We start from the raw sequence: 22,605 nt of genomic DNA, 5'->3' as shown, positions 1-22,605 counted from the left end.
TTTTGTCTGTACTACTAGCAGCATCTGAAATTACTAAAACATGCCCCTTTCTGAGAAGTAAATGAAACCAATACTTGGGCATGGATATTTCTTTTTACTATTGATCCTCATTGAAAACAGCAATTTTGGGGTAACATTTAAATTGTTTTTGTTTTTTTTTTTTTGACTTTTCAAAAACATGCATTAAGTTACATACAGCAAAGCTTTGTACATACATAATAATAATAAAAACCTCTCAAAAAGAAAAGATGTCAAAGCAACATATCTATATGCAACATTAAAACAAAATGAAAGTTTTCATCAAGGGGATGAGAAAGCCAAGTACTTCTGGATAGTAAATAATACTTGCCAATTTGTAGTGGGAGAGCAGTTCTCCCTTTACCACCAGACCTAGTATTCTTGTAGAGATGTGAGGCTTCACAGAGAAGGGTTTATTACAGTCAGAAGAAGTTAAATTCTGTTGTAGGAATTACCATATGCTCAGAAGAGTGCTGTAAATACTGCTGTAAATGCTGTAAATAAGTGTGCAGCTACAGATGCAGGTACATTTGATCTTTTTCCCATTGCAGCCTGCCTCAGTAAAATCCATGTTTTAACCTGGTTTATATAAATCTTCCATTTAAAATAAAGTAACTCAACTTCTAATGTTTCTTGTTCACATCTGATGTTCCTTATGTTCCCATAAAGTGTTCAATTAAAAAAGCAGTTTTAAGCTTCTGAATGTGCTGTTAAATAAAGGATAATTATTTTAACTTCCTACGTCTTTATTAATACAACTTTTTTTGTTTAATCATTAACAAAGACATTCACTTAGACAATATTATTTGGTAGATACAAAGTATTTCAGGCATTTGCAAGTCCCACCTACCTCAGTAGCAAACTGCTGCAATCCACCAATATTAATTGGCCCCTCCTCAGTAGCATACAAATTGCAGCCACCAACGCAAAGGTCTGATGTGGGACACACCATTCCACATGTCAGACCAAGTGGATTGTCAGAAAAAATCATTTTGGCAGCTCCATAATAGTTCTGGAGAAAAGAAAACAAAAGAAGAGTCACGCATCACGGAAAAGAAAAGTCGATCAGAAATACAAAATGTTTCAACTGGCTAGTAGAATACTATAGAAATATAATAAATAAGGCTGACATTATTTAAATGCACCACATTACACAGAATTTCAAAGGTTCTGCAAAAAAAAGTCAACAGAATTGTTGATTATGCAAAGAAAACACTTTTCTTTTTAGCTTGCAAAATTATCATAAACATCTTCGGATTTAGGTAGTTGTAGGATTAACAAATCTGTGTTAGACAACTTGTAAATACTTTCTCCATTTCTAGGTTAATTAGGCAGCAGTTGAGTTGTAACCTTTGTTGAAGGTCTGACCAGACAGCACTAGTTAGACTATCAGTTCTTTACACAGGGAATGAAAGGTTTATTTTACATATCTGTGCACACTATCTCTGCAGATGCGTCGACATCGTATCACATCAGTAGCATCAATTGTCCCAAGCCTGTGATTCCTATCTAATTGCCTGCAGATTTGAACTACTGAACTGTTTGAACTCTTTTTCCTCACTCACAGGTGTATAAGAGCAAACATTTCCCCATTTCCCTAAGCAGCAAAACAGGGGACTGATTAAAGATTCCATGTAAAATTTACAATTTAACACATACTCAGTATTCAGTGTACAGCTTCAAAAAAGGAATGGTTTCCTGATGTATATGATAACTAGTAAGTTTTGTTTCCATAATAAAAAATAATGAATATTCACAACCTTATAGTGTCTGATGTAGTCAGAAAGCAACTTTTTTTTTTTTCCCAAACACTGAATAATTCTCCTAAAAGGGAGCATTAGACAAAACTTCAGGACTGAAGTCTTATTTGGAGGGAGAGAGCTACTGATGAACATTCTGTACTTATATTACATTTACATCATTGAAATTAGGGTGTAATTAAAGCAAACATTTAATATCTTTTTCTTCTATATGGTAAATATAAAAGTTAATTTAATTGTAGGCTCTGTTTTTGTCTTCATTTTACCACTTCTCACCTCCCTCTAAAAGCCTCACCAAGGAAAGCCCATAAAAGAGTTACTAATTTCTTAATACCGGAATCTCTTTTAAAGGCAGCTACAGTTCAGAAGACTGTAACAATATTTCTTAGAGTTAGCACATAGTTGAGGTTCCACAAAAGTTTTTTAGTTGAGAAATTAATGCAGGAATCTCGTTCCAGGTATTTCCAAATCAGTAATAACTGAAGGATGAAAGAACAACATGTATTCTTGTTCCGTCTACTTCTTCCTCATTCCAATCTTCAGTAATCATCACTATCATGAAACTGTTCTTGTAACAAATCACTTTATCACTCTGTCCCAGGGCAGATGATGCAGAATAATCCACGTATAGAATTCGAAGGACATGAAGGACTGTCACAACAGACCCTCTCCAATGCCTCAGTGCTATTGTGTGCCATGTAAGCTAATGTACTGAGAAGCATTTAGTAAAAGTGAATACTATACCAAGGTGAGCAAGAATCCAGTTATGAATAAAAAGAAGTTATCAAGATCTGACAGTACAACAAACAATGGGCAACAGGACTTCAGGTAACAGGAAGCTCAAATTCACCAGAAGGCACATCAGAAGACTGAATGTAAATTTTTTGAAGTTAAATCAGATGCTAAAGACTACGCTAGAAATTCCCAAAAGAATGCCAATTTTTAAGAAATATACTTAGACAGAATTGGAACTTTTGCTTACAGATGCACAGCATGAGAGCCCGTCCATCACCTGGAAACACAAAACAGCTACCCAGATGTATTTTAATAGCGTCTGAGAAAATCCCATGAAAATCCATTGAAATTCTAGTCCTAGCTAAACAAGCAAACCCTTTACAAGACTGTTCTGGGAGAATTTCTTTCAATCATTTTGCCTGTAATACCTGTGGGCATTACCATGCCCAGTTCTCATTTATTCCAACATAAAGAAGCATTAGATAAACATACATTCCAGATATCAGCAAAACCTTTTGCTCTGCCAGATAGATGTTACCAGTTTTGATACATCAGAGACTGCAAAAGCTGCTAAAAACAACCAGTAGAGACATTATAAACTCAATTCATAAGCTAAAACACAGAAGTCTAGTTATACTGGACATATCTCTGACATAACCATGCAGACAGAGGCGACAGTCAATGTAAGAGCCCCATGCCTTTTTGAAGCAGCACTCAGAGGCCAGCCTAGACATCACAGAGCATTTCAAATGTCAACAGACTCCTGTTCCTCAAGCAATTACATCTAGTTATTCCTTTTCCACTCCAAAGCGAAAAATCACAAACTCGTTCTGAGGACTTTCCTTACCAAATCAAAGAAGAAACAGTTTAAAGAATGTTTAAGTTTGATGTCTCCCAATGTATGAAGATCATGTTTTTCCTTTCTGTATTTTTAAGGATCATTAATTTTCTGATCCAAGAAAAACAATTATCATGTACATTTTTATTTAAGTAACTTCATTACAAATATGTTCTACATTTTTAGGCCTTGTAATTAAAATCAATGTACAAACCTAGTCATTATACCTAAAAAGTAAATCTGCTGAATTATTTCTATTTAAAATTAATTTATTATATATCTGTTAAGTATGTAAGGATGTCACACTTGAGCTGTGCCACTACAGGCAGTGTCAACACAGCTGGCACATTTTACTTGCTCTGCAAATCCAAACTGAAATTTAAGTACAGCTATGCCACAGAGCAGATAGATAGGACCAGGTTCATTGTGGATATAGGACTGAGATCATGGCTTACTAAGGGAACACCTGCAGAAACCTGCCTCAGGACTTCACGTAAGTCCAGCAAGTAGGCTGACCTCAAAGTAAAGGAACTTAGGCCAACTGCTGCTGGACTCCAAATCAGGAGGAAGCATGGTGGAATACAATAAGGCAAGGCTCTAATTTGGGGAATTATGAAGAGCTGCTGCCATGATTGTGAGCTACTGATGCCACCACTAATAGTGGCATCACCTGAGCAACTGATGTTTAGGAACCCTTACTCCCTAAAGAGAGTACTGAAATATATATAGTACATTTTTATCACACTAAATATAACAATCACAGAGGTTGGAAGGAACCTTTGGTAATCATCTAGTCCAACCCTCCCGCTAAATCAGGTTTTTTAGACAAGTTTGCACAGGAAAGGACAGTGGAGATTCCACAGCCTCTCTGGTCAGCTTGTTCCAGTGCTCTGGAATTGTCAATGTAAATAAATTTTTCCTCATGTTCATGTGGAACTTACTGCATTCCAGTTTGCTATTTGTCCTGTCACTGGGCACCACCTAAAAGAGCCTAACCTTACCCACTTGACTTCCACCCTTTAGATATTTATAAGCATTGATAAAATTCCCTCACAGTCTTGTCTCCTCCAAGCAGAACAGTCCCAGGTCTCAGCCTTTCCTCATAAGGGCTCCAGTACCTTAATCATCTTTGCAGCTCTCTGATGCACCCTCTGAAAGTTCCCTTTCTTTACTGAACTGGGGAGCCCAGAACTGGACACAGTACTCCAGATGGGGCCTATGCAGGGCAGAGTAGAGAGGGAGAATCACCTCCCTCAACCTGCTGACCATGCTCTTTTTAATGCGCCCCAGGACACCATTGGCCATAGGGGCACACTGCTGGCTCATGGCTGATCTGTTGCCCACCAGAACGCACAGAGCTCTGCAGAGTACATCTCCAGCAGGTCAGCCTCCTAACCTGTACTGACGTATGAAATTATTCTTCTCCAGGTGTAGGACTCTAAATTTGCCCTTGTTGAACCTCATCAGTTTCCTCTCCACTGAATTCTCCTGCCTGTCCATTTCTCACTTCTGGCATGTCAGCCACTCCTCCAAGCTTTGTAACATCAGCAATATTAAGACATCAGGTAAGTGTATCAAAGAGCATCTCTCTCTTCTAGTCTTACATCTGAAAAGTCTTAATGATAAATTAATTAAAAGGCTGTCACAACTGAAGTTCAAAGCATTCCACTTATATTTTGGGAGAAGGGCAATACTGACAGCAGGGCAAATCTTCTGTGTTACTTCACTAGCTGTGCTAAGGGGGGCACCTCTAAAGATGAAGGGGAAGTACAGGTTAAGCGCTGACTTAGTTTCTACATCTGCCAGTGAAAAAGCCACCACATTATATATGTAGAAGAGCTATAGCTCCCTAACTGTCCTACTTCATGCCCTGTTCCAGCTTTCACCTTCCAAACCAGCAGTGTAACTGCTGTTCCCACTGATGCTGTTCACTGCCAGTGACAGAATATGGTCTCACGCTGCCATTATGACTACACACAGCGGTCTGAGAGCAAGCCTGTCTGCAGCCTTTGTAATGCTCACACAGGGATAAGGCAAGAGCAGGACCAGGAGTTCTAATTCACTTCATTTCTTTGTCCTTTCATTCTGTTTATTTACTCTGCTTTCACTGTGCTGAGTTATTATCCGATATTGCAAAGTTTATTTAAAAAAACGTTTTGCAATATTTCACAAAAACTGAAGAAATAAATTCTAGAAAGTTACACTAAATGGTGTTATATAGACTGTGCAATACCACTGCAAACCATCATTTGCTGCAGTAAAAATGAGTATTTTCAGAATATGGGCAATAACTTTAATGTTTAGTTTATGAACATTTTGGGCTTATATATTTTTTCCCAAATTGAAAATATGTATTAGTGATCATTACAATTATTAGTGACATTTAAGGCAGAATACTTAATTCACTATTGATCATTTTATTTCCAGAAAAACAGGCTGTTAGCTAGGCTGCACACAAAACAGATGCGAGGCACAAACACAGCAAGCTGGTAACTGCACACCAAATGCAGTACATGAGAGCTGAGTTAAAGGCAGGCAAAATTCATTAAAATCACTAAGTTACTCCAGCATATGGAATGATGCAAACTATCTTAATAGTTTGGAGTGTTTTCTTAGCTTCTGAGACAATGACTCAGTAGGCTAGCTTCTTACAAACATCACAGAGGAAACAAGCCTAAACCTAGAATGAAACTAGAATGTTTCCAAATTCTTAAAGGAGATAAATGTCTGCTCATGCCTTTGTTCATAGAATTTCTTTTCCTGTGCACTTCCATAGAAATAAATTAATCTAAAATGGATAGGATGTTTTGTGGTTTCCTACATCAAAATGTCAATAAATACTACATTGCTAAAATAGGGAACAAAAACAAGCCTTAAATAGACATCAATAATCAGTAGAAACCAGGCAAAGGAGGATCTCCACATGTATCATTTGGAGACATTATATAATTTGCATGCAAATTAGACTGTTTTTTGCTTGGAAAAAAAAACTATTAAAACACATAGGATCAATACAGAGAGACCAGAAGAAATTGCATTTACTATCAGGAAATGCTTATAGCATCTTTTCTTTCATTTAATTTAAGAGCTTTTTCTATAAACTCCTTATGCATCAGGGTATTTTGATATTGCAGTTTTCTCAAAAAAAAAAAGATACACATTATTGTGCTTTTTGCAATAAAAATGAAAACATTGACTTCATCAGGATTATGGGATAGAGTGAATATATTAAAAAAAGAAAGAAGTAATTTCCTTTTCTTCTGGGTGAAGCTTAAAAAAAGAGGCATACAAAAAAAATGTGGGAAAATTCCACCTCCGTCCCTATCCACATTCATGCTTCACAATAGCCTTAAAATTTACTCAAACTCTGCTGGATTAAAATGTCCACGTACTGAAGAACCACTATTTAAAGTACATTGTTGTATAAATAGCATTTTTCACATTGACACACACCAGTTCAAACATAACAAGAAATGCCCCCAGTCTGTCAGCTCCCCACCAAAACGTCTTCCCAGAAGAATGAGCAAAACATAACAGCTAACCAAATCATACATATTCTATACAATAATGTGGATGATTTTTAATCAATCCAGAAATCTTTCACATCATTTGACTTATGTCATCATAACAGGACTGTAATTTCACACAGTGTCACTGTCTTTTTATGAAAAAGAACGGAAGAAATATCTTGTACTGTCATTTTGTCCTTTGTAGTCTAGAATGTGAGAGATTCCTTAATTGACATAGTGTCATCGCAAAAGTCTATTCTACATAATTACACTATGGCAACTGAAACCAGCTGTCAGCCATTCCATTACACTAAGTACAAACAGACATCTCAAGAAAAGTCATTGCTTCAAGTACATCAATTTAACACCATTACTACTTTTCCTTTTAAATGTTTTGTGTATTCGGTGACCTGAAATACACAAAGATTAACAGAGAAAGCTGAACAAAACAGCAATTTCAAAAGCCTACAGAATCAAAGTAGTACTTAGAAATTAATTGTGATGCATATCTGTATATAATTATCACCAATCATTGAGCAGCTTTCTGACTTCAACAGTATTTCATTGTATTAACAGTATCCCTCTTACAGTATTTTACATATAAACTTATGATCTTCTACAGTCTTTCCAATATCATACAAGATGTCCTTTGTTAATTTACCTTGAGTTTCTCTGGAACAGAAGAACCATTATTCTGTTTCTCTCAACTGTCGTACTACTAAGTCCTACCACCCTTTTTCTCCTTTCATTTTCTTTTAATGATTCCGTAGTTTCCTGTCTTTTGTCTTCCTTTGTCAACGCACTTTTTCTTCTTTCTCATTTGACATATATTACCACATACATTTTCTCCTTTAATCCCTCAATCTCCCAAACTTTGGATTCATCTTAACCCCTTGGGTATCCATCTCCTAGCCTCCAGTTTGTTTGGTCCTCCATTTCTCCTTTGAAAATACTTCTTTCCTTCAATTTCATCTTAACCTAAATGTTTGTCTTAAATCTAAAAACTTGATATTACCCAGAAGGTAATGTGGCTTTTTTTCCCCTCTATTAGTATTTTTTAATTATTATTTTAAATGATTGCCAGAGGCTTATATCTACTTATGGAGCCTGTTAGAAAACGGTTGACATGTCAGCTCTGACCACACACAGGAGGTGGCCCTCCTGAACAAGGAGAAAACTGCTGGATCAACATCAAGAATCAAGATACTACTGTAAGACCTGAGAAAAAACATGAGAGCTTGTAACATGGGGGCGCAGGGACAGAGTGTGACTTTGAATATCCAGATCACAAAAATATTTCTGCATCCTCAGTTCTTCATTATGGACTCAGACCATATAGGATGAGTCTCTCACTCCTTATGTCTATGTCATATAACACAACTTAATATCCCTATGTCTGAACTGCACCATCAGTTTTTCAATGCAACTACTCAACCATGAAGGCGTCCAGTAACAACAAACTCTGAGACCGACTCACTGCACAGTACAAAGTTAGACTGGTGAGCAGCTGCTGGCAGCTTCCTCTGGCACTCTCCTAACAAAAGGAGAGCTGGACAGGCAGTCAGCCCTTAGGCTGAGAGCTGTAGGATTTCACGCTGCTATAAAACTTGGTTGCACAGCTCTAAGGGATAGAGGGTGTTGGAGCTCCATTTTATTAAGTTCTGTTCTTGTTGCTTTGATATATCAACATAAGGAAAGGAGGGCAAAAATTCTTAAGTTCTCTGCCGATACTATTTCAGAGGAGATAAGGAAGCAGGGGAAGCTTCCTTGTGCAGCAGTTAAATGCATTTTCTTTTCCCTTAGGCTTTTTTTTTTTTTTAATTTTAAAAGAAGAGAATGAAGATGGCTCTTGTCCATTACAAAACAAAGAATTTACACTTTGCTGTGTGAAGGTTGTACATAAAGGCAGCACATCACCTTCTGTTGCTCAAAAACAAACGTAGTGCATACATGGGGAATTTGAATCTGGTCTCTGAGACACATGCAAGCAGTCTGCAAATGAGAAAGGATAACTGGGAAGACACAATAGACTAGATTAGACCTTTATAAAGTGGGGTTGTAATCCAGTTTGTAAGGAGAAGGAGAATGAAAGTTGTGGCCCCAGCTGTACTGAGTCGCAGTGGCCTAGCACAACGCACCATAAGTGACACCCTTTTCTCAAAAAGGCGCAAGGCACACTGAGCCTGGCAACTCAATTACCCTCTCAACCCAGAAAAAATCATTCCTTCCCTTTCTCTCTTCTACTCTCGATCTGAAGTCTAACAGCAGAACAGCAAGGAATGACTACATTGTACACGGTCTGTAAACATCTAAAAAGCTGCAGGCTTTAGAGAACAAGTATCTCTGACCTTTTATGATTACTAGAGCAGCTTTCCAACAAAGCAAACTGCGTACAACACAGCTCTCAAATACCTAACAACGTAATTCATTTTTAGTATGCTGCTATCCACATACATGTGTATTAATAACGAATAATATTTAAACACCTGAGTACAATACTGTTTACTCCTTAGACACATAGGAGGTTGAGGAATTCACTGAATTGCATCTCCTATAAACAACTAAACTTTGAAAACTATCTTCAAGGACATTTAACAAAACCTTGACAGTATTTACACTAATCAAAAATATTCAGCAAGCATATTGCTGAATGATATCTAAATGATCTTTTTAATAAAAATTCAGAAAAAAATATATTAAACTACTGAATAATTAAGTGAGAAATTACTTTGTTGCCATTATAAACTTTCAAAATTATAAATCAGAAGTTTCAGTGTGGTTTCCAAAAATGCACTGCTCTTGTCTTCTGTCTCCTCAAATAGCAGATGATGCAGGTACCTCAAATACTACAGAATGAAATGGGAGAGAGGCCAATCCAGTACCAGCCACACCGGCAGGTTCTCATGTCAGCTCTGCCAAGGCCAGGACTTCAAGTGAATCATTTCAACTTTCTGTATCTCCCTCTTAACTTCCACCTTAACTCTAGCAATTAACAAAAACATAGAATACTTCTATTTAAAAAAAAAAAAAAAAAAAAGTTGTTTTAAACTGAATACAGAAGCTACTGCCAGGGATGGGGTCCAAAAAAGAAAGGCTGTGACTACATTTTGGTAATCTGAAATACTTGGGTTTTTCTTTAAGGAATAAGTCTCCCAGAAGTATAGCAGTATACTGCAATTCTTTTCTAAAGCAGGATTTCCTGATAAAACAGCAACTGATCGTATCAAATGCTCAGAGCAAAAGCACAGGCTTACCTAGAAGCTGAACCTGAAGTTATCAAAAAGCCAAATTCTATAGGGTTGACCCGACTCACTATCCACCTACAAGTAAAATCTGTCTCTATTAAAATCCTGAAGAATGCGTCCATTGTTGGTAGCGTGATAAAGACTTCACATCTTCAAGGCAGATTCCTCTTATTATTCCAGTATATCTTTGCCAAAATCTAACACTCCAAGCTCTTCAGTCAACTCATCTTGACTTTCTCTGCTCTGCAATGGATTTGCAGAATTCAGAATGAATCAGCTATTAAAATGACTTGCCCTTTCTGGCAAATCACAAAAGGGCATCACATTTCTGATGGCTATAAGAGTTTAAAAGGGCCACCAAATCTCATTCCAGGATGATGCTGGTGCCAGTTCTTATATCTCCTGCTGTAATATTCAGTTTGCCTTCCCTGACTTTTTACTCCCAGCTTTCTTATTTCAATTATCAGGCCCCTATTTTATCTTCAACAACACATCATCCTACCTTAGCTACTATCTTTAGGACAGTAGCATAACAAATCCTTGATCAAGTACAACTCTGGTAAAACACTTTCATAAAATTTGCTTTACACTTCCTAAGGAAACTACTGTACAATTACAAGACTAGAGCTTTTACTGCCTTGTACCTTCTCTGTTCAGTTCATCTGCTTCACAATGCCTGGAGGATATAATAACAAGCAATATGGCACATGTTATACTATGGATGCAAACAGATGCTGACATTCATGGAAACCAACGCCATGCTGACAAAGTATAGACACTATAAGGAAACAGTCTATTTGCAGATGCTGATCACAATGCCAATTACTGTAAACCACATCAATTCTACATTATAATTTATGCATGTATCCTAGATCTCTTATCCTAACATTTCTTATGAAGGTAGCGCCAACAAAGCAGCTGTCAACTCATGCATGGCCACACTGCTGCCATTCCCTTCTGTCCAGCTCCACCTGTACAGCCACTTCCAGCTGCACCCAAAGCCAGGCACAACACAATACGGGGCCACACAATCTTCATACCACCTCCAGAACATTGTGAGTTTAGATAAATAAAATTTCTGATAAATAAATCACACTGCAGATAATGATTTCACAGATGGAAGAAAGTTTCACAGAGTAAGATGCATCACTATCCAGTCCTCTTTAGGCTGTCCCAGACTGCCTATGAATATTTTATATCAATTTTGTAGGCATCTTTGTTTATTCCTAGCTTATGTAGTTAAAAGTCATTTGTAAAACACGAATATAATATATATTTTTTAGGATTTTGTTACGATTATAGTAAAAGGCGGTGGCACTATCCCTCCAAAGAAGAAGTTCAATTTATTCCTGTAATATTTTCCTGCTAGTCTACGTGACAGACCACATTTGCATTAAGCAGAAATTCTTCAAGTAAAATGAGAAAACATTGCTCGAGACAGCCACCTTCATGTCATATTTCTGCCCAAAGCCAACTTAAATTTTAATAACACATTCAACAACAATAACAACATCTTTAATGAAAGAAAAGTTTGTACCTGTAACAGCTCAGGTAAGAGTGAAGTTAAATTCTTATATTGTAATACTCAGTTTTTTGAATACAAGTACATTTGAAAACCATTGAAAGCAAAAACCTTCACAGCAAAATTGACACAAAGAAGCGGATTTTCAGTATGTGATATCTCTATTAATACAGAACTGCCGTAAAAGTAATTAAAAATTATATGACTTGAATTTTAAAGCATCTGTTTTTAAACACTTCATTTCATTTCTAAAACTTTACAAAGATAAACCTTGTAGTACAACAGCACTAGCCGATCTGCAAGCAACTGCTGCTCTCTGCTTCTATGTACCACTGCCAGTGTGATTTTACCTTGTTTGCAATGCTTGTGATGAATGACTTGATGTCCAGATTAGTTGGGCAACTCTTCTGACAGGGGGCATCTGCACACTTCAAGCATCTGCAGGAAGAAAAAGAAAATGTGTCACAGAGATATGGAATACCAATGCTGCCAACAGCATAAGGTTTTCAAGTGAGCGTGGTAGAAGATAAGCTGCAAATGAATAATACAGAGCATATTCATAACATTTCTGTTTAAAAACTCAAAGTGTTACCTTGTTATTCTTGAATTAATTTGCACATACATTAACCGCAAGAATCCTACAGACAATACACACAAAGAAATGAAAAGTAAATTAAAAAGAACAAACGAGACTGAAATACCTACAGTGAAAAACTGGACTAACTTTGTCAATCACATACATTGCTTTTGCTTTTGTTTGTTGGCATGCTCTTTTTTTCTTTCAATTAAGGGTGGAATAAGCGAAAAGGCAAAGTCTGTTAAGTAAAAAATTAATAAGCCTTTCTTCTTGCTATTCATTATCATCTAGATGGGCACTGCAGACACCATGGCACTAGCAATACTGTGGCTGAATTTGAAGGCAATTTTGGTAGCACTCTCTGATTTTCCTCACAGATCTACTCATGCAAAAAGGGTCCCAAAGGAAACACTTAATGGCAAATAAGTCTGATGGATGGCAAAGGCTGGGAAATGTGGTAAAGCCAGACTTCAGGTTCAACAGCATGGCGGTTACTAGTTCAACTAGCCAGGATGTCAGAGGGCTCTAGCAGACAAGTACCAGCAGATTTAGCTGTGGCTGTTACATGCACTGCTGCTCTGCTCAACAAGCATGTGTTATAAATGCCTTACCCAGAAAAGACAGGCCAGAGGGAACCTCAAACTGTTTCTGTGCCCAGAGATTGAGCCAGGATGCTCTTAGCATTCCAAAGAGATGAAAATACAGAAAAGCACTAGGACTAGGAGCCAGGAGAACAGGAGTTACGTAGAAAAAATATCTGACTTGATAAGGGCTTGTATAATCATTTTGTCTATGTAGGCAGTAAGGAAATAAGAAGGGGAAAAAATTAAAAAAATTTAATCACACTTAAAAAAAAAAAAAAAAAAAAAAAAAAAGCAAAGATTAGGCAAAGATTTGATTTCATTATGACTTTTGGCTCGTCGCTTTCCTGAATGTGGTTTCCTTTAAAAATGTAACAGCCCTGTACTCAAGATCAAAAGAACTGCATTTAATATAAAATACATTTCTACAGACTATATATAGAAAAATCTCATGTCAAAACTGACTAGAATGGCACACAGCAGGATAAGGAGTACAGCGGTTACCAGTTGTGGCTATTAAGCATCTTTGTCGAATTGCATCTTTTTTGAATTTTGAGCTGGTTCACAAATAACAGCTGTTGAAAATGTCAGCTATTTAATAGAGAGCGGGGGAGGCAACTCCAACTTGAATGCTAGCTTTTGGGGAGGAGGGGAGAGGGCCATGAATATGCCAGTCCAGACTTTCTCTTATAATAATACCATCTTCCCATTCTCTGAGCACTCTGCAGACTAAAGTGCACCAGGCTGCCATTAATCCCACTTATCACCCTGACAGCTCTGTAATTACACTCCTGCTATAGCTAGGTACTGTAAGGTACTGTAGTCCTAATAAAACATCAAGCACTGTGCAAAATGCATGCTGGTGAGGTGTTTTATTAAACTTGGGGGGTTGATCATCAAGTGACATTCATGTTGACCTATTTTTCTATTTGACAATAAATTATGCTTTGACCATATCATAATAGATATTACAGAGTGGATTTGCTGTACCAAGGAGCAAAGGTACTGCATTCTAGTGAGCCAGGCAAAACGCATAAATACAACTGCAGAATCATTCACCAGAAAGTTATTACATAAATTGCTGCAAGTGATTGATCCTTTCAAAAAAAAAAAGTCACAGACAAAATACCACGCTGAAGAGAATGTGGCAACAATTATAATGAGCTTCAATTCAACATGCACATTCCCATACAAAGAAACATTAAGTATTACATTTCTTTTCTTTAACTGCCTTCCCATTCTATGAAATCTCCCTTTCAGTTTAAAAGGTTATTCCATAGGTATGTTGTTAGCTGAAAATAACATGAAGAATATATAAATTCTTTTTTTCTAAATCACCTAATTTCCACCAAATATAAGTGAAGAGCTACATGCTTACCAACAAAGCTACTTTTTTTAAGCGGTCGTACTATTCTAGGCTGCATAAAGTTGCAGGGCATTGGACAAAGCAAAATCTACGCTAATCTCAGAATAGTCATGTCAGCATTCGTTAGTACAAAAAGAAAAAATAGCTGTCGATTATCAGAGAACACTCTATTGTCAATTGCCTCACCTTCATAGAACAGAATCTCTTTCAGAAACATATGAGCTATACTGAGTCTTAAAAGATACTGCGTTCCCCTCCAGACTTCTGCAAGGTCTTTGACATTGTCCTGCAACATATCCTTATCTCTAAATTGAAGAGATATGTATTTGAAGGGTGGATTATTCAGTGGATAAAGAGTTGGTTGGATGGTCGTAGGCAGGGCGCTGTGGTCTACGGCCTGTCTGGAGACCAGTCACAAGGCATGTCCCCTAAAGGTCAGCTCTGGGACCCCCGCTCTCCAGTATCTCTATCAACCAGACAGAGAGTGGGATCAAGTGTTCTCTCAGCAAGTTTTTCAATGACACCAAGCTGAGTGATGCAGTTGACACAATAAGGCAGCATACTATCCAAAGAAACCTGCACAAACTTGAAAAGAGGGCCAATGGAAACTAATGAGGTTCAAAAAGGCTATATCAGGGCAATCCCAGGTATGAACAGAGTCTGGGAAAAGAGCATATAATAAGCATCCCTATGGAATAAAGTTGGAATGGCTTTAAACTAAAAGAGATGAAGCTTAGTTTAAATATTAACAGGACATTGTTTACTCAGAGGGTGGGGAGCCTCTGGCACAGGCTGCCCAGAGAAGCTGTGAATGCCTCATTCCTGAAGGAGTTCAAGGCCAGGCTGGATGGGGCCCCAGGCAACCACTGGCAGGTGGCAACTCTGCCATACAGAGGGGGTAGAATGGGATAAATCTTTAAGGTCCCTTACAACCCAAGCCATTCTTTGATTCTGCCACATTTCATTTATTTCCATGCAAAAGGCAACACACTCTTTGTACCACTATAAACCCCAACTTGAGAAACTCGAAGAAAGTTAATATTCTTCATTTTGGAAGCATTTACCTGTTGGTTCAACTCATTCTTATTGAAAAATGATAAATTAAGTTAGATATAAAACTCCTAAAATTGTTATGCAAATGTTATATATTCTTATATTTATGCAAATATCATTATTTGGCAAAGCCATACAGGCTTGCCCATGATTATATCATGACAGAGTTTTGTTTCCACAGGTCTAAATTCAAAATTTACATCTCTTATTGGAAAGTGTTAAATTATACATACGTATCCCCAGTGAACTTAACATCTTGGACTTCCTGCTTTCAAAAATGTTGCAACACAAAGGTTATTTAATACTTAAGGTGAGAATACTTGTAAATCTCTATCAGGAACAAAATTCTATATATGAAAGATATTTACATAGTAGCCCAACATTATCAGCTATCAGATTTGTACCTAACAATTTTGTCAGTGAAAAATTGGCACCAGAAATTGTGTCCTCACACACAAATCTTCAATCCACCTCTAATATAGCGTAAGACAAACAAAATAACCCACAACAGCAACAAAAGCAACACTGAGAACAGTAGATTTCAAATGTCTAAAAGCAATAAAAGGAAAAAAAAAGCACTTCAGAAGTAGTGATTTTTGTTTCAAAGCAATAAAAAAAAAAAGAAAAATGGAATAGACTGCAGATTTCTGGAACAAATACTACTCTTTGGGGAAGCAAAAAGATGCAAGAGAACTATGAAATGTGTCTCGTATTTAAAAAAAAAAAATGAAGAGAACACAAATGAGGAAGAAAAAAATAAAGCAGTAACTAATTCCTGTACCTTCTGTAAATTCTGTAAATTCTTTCCTCTGGGACATCAGAAAATAGTTCTATATTTTTGTTTACAGAGGGGAAAAAAAAAAAAAAGGAACCATAGCCAAAGCCAATTTTCAGTTTATTTTCATTTGTCTGCTTGTTAAAACATTTTTAAGTATTTTATTTTACATCCAGAATATCTGATCAGACTATAACATGTCTTCACTTCTAAACAAAGATGGGCAATTTAGTTATTTCATTACCTGAAACTGCAGGGAATAGTTACCTAACTAACTGGCAATAATACATGCTATCTGAAGTACAGTCATGTTTGCTGAAAGGCCAGGGTGGAAACAAATATTCTGGAGTAATATCTAACAGATAATTGCTGATAACCTATCAAACTTTCATATGTCACCAAAAAAAAAACCAACTAAATAGCATATATCATGGTTACTGTTGGCAGACACTTAGAAGCATATCAAATCCTAATCCAATTATGTGAGTTCCAACAGGACAAACACCAATTTTGAAAAAGATCTTCTAGCTCTATTTGGAAAATTTTCTAAAACTTTAACTGCTAGTCAAGGAGGTAGCCCTGATAGTCAAGACACAGAGATATTTAGTATATACATCTTTTGGTCAGCCATTCTAAGAGAAATGGCAGAGGAGTTGACTCCACTCGACAAATCTGAGAGCAGTTCACATTCAGAGATTCGGACATATATTAATTTAAGAGAGATGCTGGGATAAAGATCCATCAGTTTTTTCTACCGCAATGATGAGAGGCTGGTAAGAGCCTATTTTTGTCTTACTTTGCATTTCACAGGGCACAGAAGAGCAGAAAGATTATAAAGCAGCAGGGAGATTTTGTTGTGAGGTGTAAATACTGAAACATAATAAAAATTGATAGCAAAGTTTGATGAGTACCAAAACAAATGAGACTTGGAGGAATTGTGTTCATTCAAAATCAAGAAGCAGAAAAAGAGGCTAACATGTAACACTGAGAACTCTGCTGTGTACGTGCACTTTTGACAATGAAGACAAAATGATCCCAGAGTCAACTGCAAGTACAAAATTTTGCATAATGCCTCTAAATGTAAGGAGCATTAGAAACCGTACAGAAAAGCAGTTAAAATAGACTGTAAAAAAAGTATTTTGGTTCTGGCTATGTACTACTGGCATCCCAGAAAGAGTGAGCCTTAAAGGACTGATGCAGACAGGCAGTAAAATGCCACACCCATGGTTTGAAGCGATTACTGGCTACCTAAAGACCAAGCAAGACAGAACTCGTAAGGAAAACAACGTATTGGAGGGAAATATATATAAGCAGGTACAGAACTTGGAAGGAGACTTACAGACTGCGAGAAAGAGGGATTGCAAGAAAATAGTAGAAAAAGCAGCTTGTCTTCACTTGCCTATGGCTTCTGACGCTTGCATTTCAATAATATTTTTTTTTTTCATAAATAGAATAGCATATTTAGAAATACCCAGCACACAGTGCCTGCCATGGCATAGGACTTCAAAATATTCAATATTACATAAATTGGTATTAAAAGTTCATATCTAAAGAAAGAGAAGGAAAGTTTCCCACATCATCGTCTCTTTGGCAACCTGTGGATCCTATGAGATTTCTGCAGACTCACAAAAAGACTTCTGTCCGCACATTAAGATGACCAGAAGCAGCAAATTTTAAAACAGGCAGTCCACACAATCAGAAACAGGTAAGATGTTGCTGCTGGCAGCAGCAGGAGGTATAAGGGAAGTACTCTCCATTGAAAGGACAAAATGCTAGGTGAGAGCTAGCCTTGAGAAAAGAAAACCTCCTACCCAAGTACAGCATAATAGCACTTATAGACAAGGTTATTTTCAGATACATAAAAGACAGTGAATCGTATGGACATAGATTCCAAACCATTCAATTCATCAGTGACTCATCTTTCTTCCTTGGTCTCCACAGATGACTGCATTTTCTCATCCACTTCTGAATCTCTCTTGACAGCAGGAACCCTTCTCTTCTCATTATCCTGGCTGTCTTCTTGTTTTTTTGTATTCTTTTGTCTCCATTCATCTGAAACTTCTTCACTTCTGTTCTACGACTTCTTAATTACTGTTCACTACACCTTTATCTTAACGGATGATGCTAATAAAAAAAAATATGATCCAGTATCTGACAACAGATGTTTCTGACAGTGGTGTTAGAGAGCGCTTGCACCAGCTACTTTGCATCTTCTGATTTCTTGATACTATTTCAATGTTACTTCTTAAAATCTGTGTTCCTTCAAGTCCCTGAAAGCAGCACTTTATTTGCCATCCTGAGCACTTGTGGCTCAGCCACCCCTAGTCTTAGAAGTGTTTTAAACCAGTACATTTCCATTCACCACAATAGTGATCCCTTTCACATAGAAGACAGCTGTTACATGATGTTCAATATCCTTTTAATCCTCTATAGACCTTAGACAGAATGGGTTGACAGAACTGACAGTTTTTATTATAGCTTGCCCTGTACACAATAATCTTCTTTCACCTGGACTATTCTCCCAGAAGTGATGCTGACTTTTTGACTTATATCAAGGATTACCTCTAGTCTTTATAAGAGAGAAGAAATTATTTTTATGTGGCATGACTCTTATCCTGTGTAAGTTACCTTTTCAAAATATGAAACACTTTGTTTGTCTTAATGTCAATGAAACTCTTTTGGGTTCATGTCAGGAAAAATACAGTTCACAAGTTAAGTTACAAATACTCTCTCACAAAACGCTTCCATCACCTACATCCATCTTACCAGTGGCACCATACAACACATTGTTAACAACAGGAATTCAGATCTGACACTTGTTTGTACTGAAAACTTTTAATACAAACATTTAATAAAAAATAAGAACATATATAAATAACCATTGAAAGTAACTAAAGTATAACGCACGCATTGGTAATTAAATAAAGTGTTCTCAGTTCAAAACTACAAAGCCAGAAGAATCATTCATTACAGCCACAGAGATCTGAACAATTAGACCAACAGGGCTAATGCTGATCCATCTTGCTATTTAGGCACATCAACAATTCCAACACAGTTAAAGCAGAGACTTAAAGAAATTTTGTGAAGCAGTCATCTTGGAAAAGGCAGAAACAGGATAAGCTAACATTATCATTACTTTTAAGATCTGATCTCCAAATAATCCTTAGCTTTTTTTTGTTGCCTTGCCAATGCAGAGCTGATACCATGTTGAGACTGATTCTGGCTTCATCCAAGGCACACTTCAGTGCTCTATGTACAATGAATTCCCACAATTTCCAAAGTCATGATGCTATTAGCAAATGGTAGGAATCATGAAAGAGGAAATTGGGTAAAAGACCAAGGAGATTTGCAGATGCTGTCACCTGAAGATTTGATCCTATATTGAGCACAGTCTGAAGCAGACAAGAGCAGGAATTACCTCATTGAATTCTGTATTCAAAACAAGAGTTCCAATTTGCCTTGTATCCACACTTAGAGAAAGGATTTTTAGCTAGCACTGCAATTCATAACTTCAGAAAAACTACGTGTTCAGCCATATTTCCACCATGAACCTGATAGCTTCTTCCCATGTAGGAGGTATTCATCATCCCCAGTCAAACAGCTTTTCTTTTTTTTTTTTATTATTTTTTAAACTGCTAGAGAATCCTCAGTAAAAACTCACTCCTGAAAGACAGTGAGCACTCTAATTCATTATCTGACTGCTTAACTGTTCTTTATTTTAATATGACTGCAGTCCCCAGTGGAACTCAGACCATTCATTTGCCTATAATTTAAGCCCTTAAGGGATTTGTTAAACCAGCCTAGCACAAGACTTCCAGAAATGAATTCCCAGAGCCCAGTCTAGCAGAAACATCTCCAGCATCCTCACCCTTATTCTCACCTGAAAATTGAAACAGCTATATATTTGAGAATGACATACTGCTCCTCATGTCCATTCCCCGAGAGGATTCACTAATGTGGAAACTGCTAGGATTGAGGAGAAATTCTAAACCTTAATATTTTTGATAGAAATTGCATGTGTGCAACCACGGTCTTTCATTCTCTCCTGCAGATAAAGCTTTCTCATGCGACACCTCACTAAGTGACACAGGGTAATCATGCAATTTTTTATTCTCATTTCCCAAACATGTCATTTTTCTTTATCCATAGCAAAAAAAACCAAAAACATATCCCTGTTTAAAATATATAAACATCTTAAAAACGTAGCATTTCCTCATATGCTTTGCAGTTACAGAAATATTTTTTTCCTCTCCACCTTACATTTCTTCAAAAAGTAAAGATTCAAATCAAGAGTCCTCTTAGTGGATTAAACCTTCATGGCAGAAATCACACGAGCAACTACAAAGGTCAGCACAGAGCAAAGGAAGCCCTTTATAAGGTGCAACAAATGTTGCATTCAGAATACCCTGAGTTTAAAGATAAGCAACATTTCACAGTATATAGTTTTGTTTGCTATAAATAAATACTCTGGCTCATTAAGACTGAACAAATGGCACACACATACTACATCAAGATTTTGCTCTAATCACCTTCACTGTAGAAGATTTTACAGTATTCACATTACTACGACATAAAGACAGTCAACAGTCACTCTCCAGGCTGTTGGCACTTACACAAAAGAAAAAAATAAACGTGAAGCTTTGGGGGTTTTTTTGTTTGTTAGTTTTAACTGAGAACTGATGGAGATAGCAGTGGTAATGTGAAGATTGACTTCCTATGAATCTGATAGAACAAGCAGATTTACAACCTGATGGAAAGGCTGATTCACAGAACCACCACACTGCACACTTTCTCTCCTGTCGCAGACTGATTTGTCAAGAGCCTAGAAACTCCTCCATGCAGTCTACTTGATCAGGGCTATAAGACAGCTGGCCATTCTTTAATCCTCAGGGTAAACCAGGGTTACTGTAAAGATACCTGAACAGAAGGCTAGTTGTGATGACCTTACAGGTTTAGACTATCTTTACAATTTTTTCCAGTGTCAGATAATGGCCTTTCAAAAGGGCAAATTTATGCCTGCTTATCAATCTACAGTTGAGGTTCTGCACAGAGGTAAGTTTAAACTTCACAGAATTTAAGAGTATACATATTTCAAGTTTTTTAGTACTACAAGAGTGACAATTATCAAGTAATATTTTCCATATACATTAAATACTTTTTTTTTTTAAACCATACAATCGAAAATTAGGGGAAAATAAGAATACTGTAGTTAAAATAACAGCACCCAAAGGATCTAAACAGGTGGCTATTAGACACCAAGATTTTCAGATACAATTGCCTGAAAACACTCTTGTTTGATTTCTAAAATTATCACGGATTTTAGAGGGAAATATATCAAAAAAGAAAACTCAATTTAGTGGCCAAATATAGGATAGGCACTGACCTACTAGTGTCAAGCTTGAGTAGGTGCGAACTAGATCACAATCAGCTCATCTGCATTTGCAACAGTAGTATAAACATTAGTTGCTTTAAGGAAAAGGTGGAAGAATTTTCTCTCCCCGGGAGAGAAAAACTTTTACAACCTGAGTAGAAAGAATTTTCACACCCTCTTAAGATTGTATAAAGAAAGCATTGGTCACATTTCCTCTCATGCCAAAGGTAATGGCATGAGAATGAAGACATTTTCTGGAATGGTTCAGCATCATTTTGGCAAATATTTAAGAGAAGCTTAGCTTAGAAAAAAATTAGGATGTATTAATGAGAACAATCTGTTAATCCAGCATTGGTTTGATATATCACCTGTTCTTGAGTATGGGGCATTACATCACTTTGTGAATTCTCAAATCGTTATCATCATGTCAAATACAGCAATCCCAGGACTGCAAATGTAGTGCAACTGAAAAAGTGTACTTTTCCCATCTTGCAGAGGCACTGCATTTTCAAAAATCTGCTGGAAGAATTTAAATATTCTCCTCTGGTAGCGTCTTTTGCTACAAATGAGAAGATGTCTGCCTTCAGGCAATTCTTTTACACAGTTATTTGAAAACAATTACAGAAAAACATTAAAATTGATTTATGTAAAAAGTACTCCTCAAAGGTCCAAATAATATATTCCTCACACAGACAGCCGAGGAATCAGTATAAAACAGTTTCTTTTCCACTTTTCCTTATTACCTGCTCTCTCTACACAAAAAAAACACACGGATGATTAGCAAATTCACAACTGCTCCTACAACCTAAGTTGAGATACTGTGGTTTTAACATTTCTGTTTTCTAATGCAGAGGCATTAAAGTTTCAGTGACCAGATCTGATAATTTCCAGTATCTTCATGCCTCAGGTTTTCAAGAATGCTGTTATACAGCATGTATTATCAACAGTCACAAACCTAACCTTCTTACCAGTTTGTCATCTTTAACAGCAAGGGCTGCTGGTTGCTTTCTGTACTATATTTGAATGCCAAAAGAAGTGGATACATACAGACTCACGCAGCTCCTATTAAACCTTTTTTGCAATAAGAAACAGAGGCTCACAACCACACATTTTTACTTTTTTCCATCACTAGACAATCATCACTCCCTTTTGTCCTGAGCTCTAGTGTGGCTAAAAACCTTCTATGATTCCCTGGATCTCAGCTTTCACTATGGAGGAAGCCAATAAGTGAACATTCTCAATGGTTTCAGTCCCT

General features: G+C 36.9%; 1 protein-coding gene across 2 annotated transcripts in view; it reads right to left on the bottom strand.

The window, feature by feature from the left end:
- Nucleotides 1-22,605, bottom strand: part of DPYD (dihydropyrimidine dehydrogenase) — a 316,371-nt gene that overhangs the window by 227,113 nt on the left and 66,653 nt on the right. For both annotated transcript variants that reach the window (XM_042873805.1, XM_042873806.1), the window contains exons 4-5: nt 11,978-12,065; nt 869-1,030 (exon numbers count right to left, since the gene is read on the bottom strand). In XM_042873805.1, the coding sequence (XP_042729739.1) occupies nt 869-1,030; nt 11,978-12,065 (250 nt within the window). The remainder of the gene's footprint in view (nt 1-868; nt 1,031-11,977; nt 12,066-22,605) is intronic.

Source organism: Lagopus leucura, unplaced genomic scaffold, assembly GCF_019238085.1.
Source record: "Lagopus leucura isolate 7727_CA_CO unplaced genomic scaffold, USGS_WTPT01 Super-Scaffold_100009, whole genome shotgun sequence".
In the NCBI taxonomy this organism is placed as follows: Eukaryota; Metazoa; Chordata; class Aves; order Galliformes; family Phasianidae; genus Lagopus; species Lagopus leucura.
Note: the sequence above shows the minus strand (reverse complement) of the source record. Positions and strands in the feature narration are given on the sequence as shown.